The 8,790-nt window shown below is 44.4% G+C and overlaps 1 protein-coding gene across 1 annotated transcript in view; it reads right to left on the minus strand.

Moving 5' to 3' along the window:
• Positions 1 to 8,790, minus strand: part of LOC108311040 (methylcrotonoyl-CoA carboxylase subunit alpha, mitochondrial-like) — a gene marked incomplete at its 3' end in the record, with an annotated part of 50,187 nt that extends 41,397 nt beyond the window's left edge. The window contains exons 1-3 of the mRNA XM_037741918.1: positions 8,557 to 8,790; positions 4,662 to 4,708; positions 2,227 to 2,363 (exon numbers count right to left, since the gene is read on the minus strand). Of these exons, the coding sequence (XP_037597846.1) occupies positions 2,227 to 2,363; positions 4,662 to 4,708; positions 8,557 to 8,648 (276 nt within the window). The remainder of the gene's footprint in view (positions 1 to 2,226; positions 2,364 to 4,661; positions 4,709 to 8,556) is intronic.

Raw genomic sequence — 8,790 nt, forward strand, 5'->3', positions numbered from 1 at the left:
GGAAGGAAGGAAGGAAGGAGGGAAGGAGGGAGGGAGGGAGGGAGGGAGGGAAGGAGGGAAGGAAGGAAGGAGGGAGGGAGGGAGGGAGGGAGGGAAGGAAGGTAGGTAGGTAGGTAGGTAGGTGATTGTGACTTTGAGTTACAGGTGGGAGGGAGTAGAAAGAAGAGGATAGAAATGTTTGGGAAACAGAATTAATGGTAGTTGGTCATTTACTAGATGAGAGGGAAAAGGATCTAGAGTGGGAAAGAAGAGAGAAAAATGTTCAAAGACTTCTGGATCTCTGCCATTATTGTTTTTCTTAGCCGTGGTGTTGTCCTCTACGGGGTTAGGGAAGTCTGTAAGAAATGCAGGTTCAGTACAGATGAAAGGTCATGAGTTCAATTTCAGTCACATTAGTTTGGTACCTGTGACAATATCAAAGTGGAGAAGTTGAATGGGCAGTTGGATATAGATGTATCATGCTCAAAAGAAAGTCTGGGCTTGAAATAGAAATTTGGGAGTTTTTCTCAAAGCTATAGGAGTATGTGAAATGAGCCAGAACAAGAGAAAACACTGAGAAAAAGGGGTTAAGGACCAAGTCCCAAGGAATTTTAACAGAAGGGTCTGGTAGATGGGTAGGGTCCAGAGAAAGCGCACTGAGAAAAGACAAGAAGGCAAGAGGTTGGGAAAGCCATAGACGAATTTATTTCTAAAAGAAGGGAGCAGTTTACTAGGGTGCTAAATCCTGCTGGGAGGTCAAGTCAGCTCAGGCCTGGAGACTCCACTAAATTTAGGGACATGGACATTATTAGCCTAGTAGAGAGTGGCTGAAGACACATCACTAAAAAATGAAGATTCTTTTTTGACATAGAAGTGTCTCGTTTTGCTTTACGTTTTATTAATGTTAACTGACAAATCATAATTGTATATATTCATGGGGTACAATATGATGTTTTGCCACATGCATACAATGTGTGATGATTGAATCAAGCTAACTAACCTAGCCATCATCTCACTTACCTGTTATTTCTCATGGTAAGACATTTAAAATTTACTCTCTTATTTTGGGAAAATTCTTAAAAAGACAAAAAGAAAAGCGATCCAGAGCACTGGCCTTGGATGGGAAGAGATGTATACAGACATAACTAAGTCAGCAGATTCTGTGGTAGGAAGCTCAATTTTATTTTCTCTGTGAAATCACGACCATCTGCTGTGAATAGGTGGGTAGAGGAGAATTGGAGGTTGGAATGAAGCGAAACAGGTTTGAAATAGTCATTGCACAGAATGAGAAAAAAAGTGGCTAGTGAGCCACATGGGCCTGCTGTACAGTGAGGAAAGCCCAGGTGAGACTGCTCACCATGGATTTGGGCCAGTGCTTGGCATCTTGCTGCAGGCATAATGAAGGCCAACAGCTGAATTCATCCATGGTTACAGTTCTTTCTAGTGGATAAAAGCTGGTACCTAATAGGCTGGGCGTGGTGGCTTATGCTCCTAATCCCAGCACTTTGGAAGGCTGAGGTAGGTGGATCACTTGAGGCCAGAATTTGACCAACCTGGTGAAACCCTGTCTCTACTAAAAATACAAATAATTAGCTGGGCACGGTGGCATGTGTCTGTAATCCAGCTACTCAGGAGGCTGAGGCATGAGAATCACTTTAACCTGGGAGGCGGAGGTTGCAGTGAGCCAAGAACACTCCACTGCACTCTAGCCTGGGCAACAGAGTGAGACTCTTGTCAAAAAAAAAATAAAAATAAAAAAAAAGCTAGTAATAATTCACTCACAATATTTACAAAGTTCAGGGGAGTTGGGTCTTTTTAGTTATAACTTTACAGATGAAGCAAGGCTCCAAAACATGAAGTGACTTGGCTAAGGTCACTTAGCCACTAAGTAGCAGTTGCTAAAAATAGAGCCTGGATGTTTCTCCTTGTATACAGGGACTCCGGACATGAATTACTCAGTGTGGTCTGTGGATCAGTAACATTCTGTGAACTGTTTTAATCAATCCTCAAGGAGATAAAGACCTCGCCTGTAAATCAACTGTTCTACGAAGCACCCCGCTTAGTTCAACTGACACTGTATTTGAAAAATGTTCCAAGGATTATTAGTGAGCAGTCTGAACTTACCTACTTCAACCCTGTTACCATTAGCAAATATCAACTGTCATCATAAAGAACTAAAATACTGACACAGTAAATGAATAAATGTGATCACTTGTAAGATGTGGCTTCCAGTTTTAAACAACATACCATATCTACATGCATGGAATTCCTGTCAGCCTCACTATAAACCGCCACGGACTGTACACCCAGTTTTCTGGCTGTGCGCATCACCCTGCAGGCAATTTCTCCTCTGTTTGCAATGAGGACCTTGGTAATGTTTCTTCCTGTTTAAAACACCATGAAAATCACACAGAAATGTTACTGGAGAGCAAAGAATGAGAATGAGAATATGATATTAACTGACTGATTGGGACTCGAACTGGTAAGTTCAAGCTTTTTGGTAAAACTAGCAAAACTGAGTCCAAAATGACCACTTTAATATTAGTGCACTTCTTTTCACTGAAATTAAAGATACTCACGAACATAAATTACTCAGCTTTTTCAACTTAAAATACAGAACTACTTAAAATAAAATTAAAAGATGCTTTGTTTTGCCAAGGATCAAATTACAATAGTGTTAAAAATCATCATCGTTAATCATAACTAATCTTTAGTCTATTTATTTATTTATTTTTGAGGCCGTGTTTTGCTCTTGTCACCCAGTCTGGAGTATGATGGTGCGATCTCAGCTCACTGCAACCTCTGCCTCCTGGGTTCAAGCAGTTCTCCTGCTTCAGCCTCCCGAGGAGCTGAGATTACAGGCATCCGTCATCACACCCAGCTAATTTTTATATTTTTAGTAGAGCAGGGTTTCACCACATTGGCCAGGCTGGTCTTGAACTCCTGATCTCGGGTGATCCGCCTGCTTCGGCCTCCCAAGGTGCTGGATTACAGGTGTGAGCCACTGTGCCCGGCCAATAATAACTAACATTCAATATGCACTTTCTTTGCCTCAGGGTCCTGTGCTAAAGACTCAACGACGACTTAAATTTTCACAATAATCCTAATGAAATAGATACTACCATTGTTACCTCAATTTCAAAGATGAAGAAACCAATGCTCAAGCTATTATTATGCCCAAAATTACAGAGCTAAAGGAAGAATACAGGATTTGAGCCTAGCTCTGCATCACTCTGTTCCTCTGCCTCTACCCCTATGTACACAGGGGTGTGTGGTTCTCTTGCAACACTAGTGACTCTTACACCAGCCTACTGGCATTGCCACCATAATGACAAGCTGCTGTGTATAGAAAACGGTTTTTTTTCCTCGAGACGGAATCCTGTCACCCGGGCTGGAGTGCAGTGGCGTGATCTTGGCTCACTGCAACCTCCACCATCTGGGTTCAAGCGATTCTACTGTCTCAGCCTCCTAAGTAGCTGGGATTACAGGCGTGTGCCACCACGCCCGGCTAATTTATGAAATGTACTTCTAACATATACATATATAAAATGTACTTCTAATATCACATATGAAATAAATGTTCTTCGACGGTTCATAATAAAGTTATTTCTTCAATATAATCCATAGGCTCAACATAATAAAGTTATCTCTTATTTAAAAAACAATAAGGTTGCACATTATTTAAGCGTCTTTCCATGGGGCTCCGTAGAGCCCAAGACTTGTCACAGGGGCTGCTGGATGACTATGTATGTCTATGGGCAGGGGAGGAGAGCAGGGTAGGTAGAGGGTTATACCCAATCAACTGGAAGTTGTACTTTATTACACTTTTATATGTTTTATAGTTGGGAATTCCATGTTCAATTTTATGTGGAAAAAAAGGGTTTTGCTACTTAAAATAGCTTTTTCAAAGCACTGATTTTGACCATCGTAGTTAGGATTTTCCAATCCAATACACTAAGAGGGTGAAACAGACAGAACAACACGAATATAAAATCTTCTCCATTATTGCTCTCTGTATTTTACTTATGTATTTTATTTTTTATTTTTTTTTTATATAAAGACAGGGTTTCACCATGTTGGCCAGGCTGGTCTTGAACTCCTGATCTCAGGTGATCCGCCCACCTCGGCCTCCCAAAGTGCTGAGATTAGAGGCATGAGCCACCACGCCCGGCCGTTTTATTTATTTTTTAGTTTTTTTTTTCAGACAGAGTCTCACTTTGTCGCCCAGGTTGGAGTGAGTGGCACAATCTCAGCTCACTGCAACCTCCACCTCTTGGGTTCAAGAGATTCTACTGCCACAGCCTCCCAAGTAGCTGGGATTACAGGCAACCACCACCATGTCCAGCTAATTTTTGTAGTTTTTAATAGAGACAGGGTTTCACCATGTTGGCCAGGCTAGTTGAGAACTCCTGACCTCAGTTGAGCTGACTGCCTCAGTCTCTCAAAGTGCTGGGATTATGGGCGTGAGACACTGGCCTGGCTGCGCTCTGTATTTTAGACTCAACATCAAGAGAGATTTGATAAAAAAGAGGTGAAAACTACGACTTAACACTTTCTAAAAATCATCATGAAAATCCAAAATTTATAACTAATTCTATTACGCACATATTAAGGGATTAAACAGTTCCCTTTCTTAGTTCACAATCTGAAGCACAATCAGGCAGAACAAAGCCGCTCAGTACCTGTGGTTGTTGCGTACTTCATGGTTCTTTGCCTCCACATCCATGTCCTATAACATAAATCCAAATGGAATTGTAATTAAACAGAATAAGCAACACAATTATTCTTTTAAAAGAATTTAAGTTTCTTAAAACACAAAACCTTAAGCCAAATAACAGTGATTTAGTAAAGCTTTCCTGGTGGATAGAAAACTAATCTAGAAATCAAGAGTTAGAGGTCTAGCTGTTTTCCCTCGTACTACCTGTCCTTCAGCATGTCACCCAATCTGTTTGGTTCTGAGGCTGGCATATGACCACAAGGTCAGAGATGATTAACCAACCAAGGTATATCAAGATCATCTAGTTAAGCCTTTTGAAACCATTTTGGCTACAACTCATGATACAAACTACCCAGGACACACACAATTAAAACAGACGTTTTGTTAACAATGACTCATTCTGCCTTTTGGTACTTTCAGTTCTATCCTATTTTATTAAAATATGCTGGTCAATCCACAGTTTGAAAAATACTAATCAGGTTTAAACATGAGACGTGTAAAAAGTAAGACCAAAGAAATAAACAGAAGTTAAACAGAGGCAGCAGAAAGAATGTTGGCTGTGGGATCAGAAGCGCCAAGTTCTCATCCAAGTCCCTCCAATGGCCAGCTTGCCCAGCGTCAAGTCACTTTACATCAGTGTTCCTCAAACTGTTTTTTTTTTTTTTTTTTTTTTTTTTTTTACCCTCCTAATAAGAAAATTTTTTAAAGATTTTATTCCTTGTAGGAAGGGAGGGGTGAGGTTGAGCTTTGGAAGGCCGTGAACCATGACAACATGGTTTTCTGGCCCTCCCAATAATCCATTTCCACCCCTTTAGTGGCGGTATCATCCCAGTTGAGGAAGCAAGATTTGGTATCTGGGGCCTCAGTGTTCTCCAACCTGAGGTGAGACTGTAAGAGGTAATCTTAAAGGGACCTCTCAGATTTGAAAGTACTATACAATTCTATTCCAAATCCTTGTATTAAAAGAAAATAGAGAAATGGGGAGAGAAAATGACTTACAGCATCTTGAGGCAGAAGTATCAACAATTTTTTAAGTTTCATGATACCTGTTTATATAATAAGGTAACAGTGAAGCATTAACCAAAAGCTGACAGGAAACAGTCCAGATTCACTTTAGGAACAAAGAAATAAAATGTCTATGAAGTGTCAGCTAAAGAGCCTATGTGGGCAGGGCACGGTGGCTAATGCCTATAATCACAGCACTTTGGGAGGCTGAGGCAGACAAGTGACCTGAGGTTAAGAGTTCGAGACCAGCCTGGCCAACACGGTGAAACCCCATCTCCACTAAAAATACAAAAATTAGCCGGGCATGATGGCGGGCACCTATAATTCCAGCTACTCGGGAGGCTGAGGCAGGAGAATCGTTTGAACTCGGGAGGCAGAGGTTGCAGTGAACCAAGATCACCCCACCGCACTCCAGCCTGGGCGACAGAGTAAGACTCTGTCTCAAAAAAACAAACAAAAAAAAGAGCATAGGCAGGGAAACCAACAAATCGCAGAAGCAATTCCACCTACCCTTTTGTCTATACCTGGAAGATACAGTTATAAAGGACTAACCAGCTGTTTTAGATTCACAAAGCACAAGATAAAAGCACAGCGGTGCATTTGAATCTATGTAACTAGATAGCAGTATATACTTTATTTCACTGGCACTGAGATGCAGGAGACATCTATACATCTATATGTGTCACACACTCATCCCCCTACAATGTACAGTCTGGTGCTGCCATCCATGAGGGGCTGCTGGGAAGACCCACAGCTTTGGCAGGAGAGTTCCATGAGCTGCTTCCTCAGGAGACTGCCACTCTCCCATTCCTTTCCAATTCAGTCAGCCTTGCCTTCTTGACCTTGCAGGAGGGGGATCACTGTTCCTGATCTTTATGAGGTATTTTCTAGCACTGTTTGCCCTTCACATTCTTCAGACAGGTTTCTGATAAGTTTCAAGGCCTATTCTGGCAGACGTTATCTATTAAATGGTTGCTTCTTGGTAAAGCTAGCTTAAGAGTCTGATTAAGTTTCAAGCTACTGTTGACGTAAAGCTTTCTTTTGCAATCTTCTAGTGAAGACAGAAGGGAAAGAGAAAGAAAGAGGGAGAATGAGAGAGAGAGAGATCACACTTAACTATAATCTTCTATCCCAACAATGTTATGATCGATCTATTCCATTTTTCACAATGATCTAAGCTGAAACGTAAAAACAATGGCTTAAACAAGATTAAGAAGCTGCTTCCCAGATTCAAGGTAGCTCCATACCAGCTTATTGTCGTATCTATAATTCTGCCACTAGAGATTATTTTCTTTGAGCTACTAGAGATTCATAACATAAAAATAACGTAAACTATCTGTACTGATTTTTTTTGATTCGGATGTCACCCAGGATGGAGTACAGTGGTGTGTGGCCTGAAACCCCTGGGCTCAAGCCATCCTCGCCCACCTCATCCTTGCCCACCTCATCGTCCCAAGTAGCTGTGACTACAAGTGTGTGCCACTACATCTGGCTAATGTTTTAATGTTTTGTAAAGATGAGGTCTTACTATGTTGCCCAGGCTGGTCTTGAACTCACGCAATCCACCCACATTGGATGTCACAGTGCTGGGAAAGTTCTGAGAATACAGGCATGAATGAACTCTCCTGGCCCAGAGTTTAACTTTTATAAGCCATCAACAACTCTAACACTCTCCAGGGTGACACATACTTGAGAATAGTTCTGTAGACAATAGCCAAGCTTTGAAAGGGAAGAGAGGGAGAAAATGGGTCTGTATCCTGAAGAGCACTGCACACCTAAGAAAAGAAAAACCAGGGGAACAAAAGAACCAATTTTCTCATGTTTCTCTGGGCAGCTCTACAATTAAGTCACTAAAAAGGCCATCTACAATAATTTCTGGAAAATAAATGCAACCAAATGTTCATGTAAACGGTTGATTTTGCATTTATAGGTTGATTTTATGTACCAGATTCTGCTTAAACCTCTTTCCATGCGTTAATTCATTGAATTTTCACAACCCAAGGTACTAGTATCATCTCCTCCAAGGTGAGGAAATTAAAGAAGAAATATTAAGCAACTTATCACAAAGTCACACACCTGGTGAGTGGCCAACAAGACCTCAACCTTGACTGCAGAGTCTGTGCCCCTGAACACTAAACTGTCTTTCCACAATGACGGAGGATGACGATAACCATTAACCCAAAGACAACAAAGCAGCAAGCTATCTACGAGCCCGAGGGTGTCTTCGCTGCCAGTTACCGCCACCAAAGGCCAGAGCTCAAAATTTGAAACAAGAGCTGGAGGCATGTGAGCTAAAGGGAGTCACGTGACAGCGTTGTTGGACCCCGGCTGCGAGGTTCCCCAGCTCGGTGGAAGGAACCCTCTCTCCTCCCGACGACGTCGCTCCTTCCAACAACGGGAAGGAACTGCGGGGGTCCTTCCCAGGACCGACGCCCAGCGGGGCACAGCCGAGCTGAAAACGGCTTCGCGGGCATCCTGGCCCCCGTCCTGACCAGCTGTGTCCGCTGAGCAAGCCGCGGATCCGCTGGGGCTTCCCTGGAGCGGGATGGTCACCACGCTCGCACCGAAGGGGCGCCGCGGACGCCGAGGAAAACGGCTACGAGCTGCCGCGGCGGCGAGGGACGCCCGGGGGACGGCGGGCCCCTCCTCAGAGCGGAAGAGCAGAGCGGCGCGCGCAGGCGAGGTGCGCGGAGGCCGCCGTGGGGCTCCTCCCGACGCCGAGACTGCCCGCAGGACCCCGCGCGAGCGGCAGGGCTTTCTTCCGTCCTCCCCACCGCGAACCCCCGTCCCGCCGCCCCTCCCGCCGCCCACCCGGGTGCAAGCGCCCCCCTCGGCGCCATGGCCCCTCCACCCACCTCGGCGGCAGGAGCAGGCTCGGGAGCCGCTGCCACCGGTTTCTCTCCGCCGCCGCCGCCAGCAGTGCCGACACCGCGGAGACCGCCGCCATGTCCTTGGGTCCCCGCCGTTCCGCTACTCCCCGGCACAGCTGCGGCCGCGTCCCACGCGCCGAACCGGGCCCTCCGCTCCGAAGCCTCGAGAGCCCCGCCGGCCACCGTCGGAGCCTCAGCCTCGCTTGGGGCCGATCCGAG

This window comes from Cebus imitator, unplaced genomic scaffold, assembly GCF_001604975.1.
Source record: "Cebus imitator isolate Cc_AM_T3 unplaced genomic scaffold, Cebus_imitator-1.0 Scaffold111, whole genome shotgun sequence".
Taxonomy (NCBI): Eukaryota; Metazoa; Chordata; class Mammalia; order Primates; family Cebidae; genus Cebus; species Cebus imitator.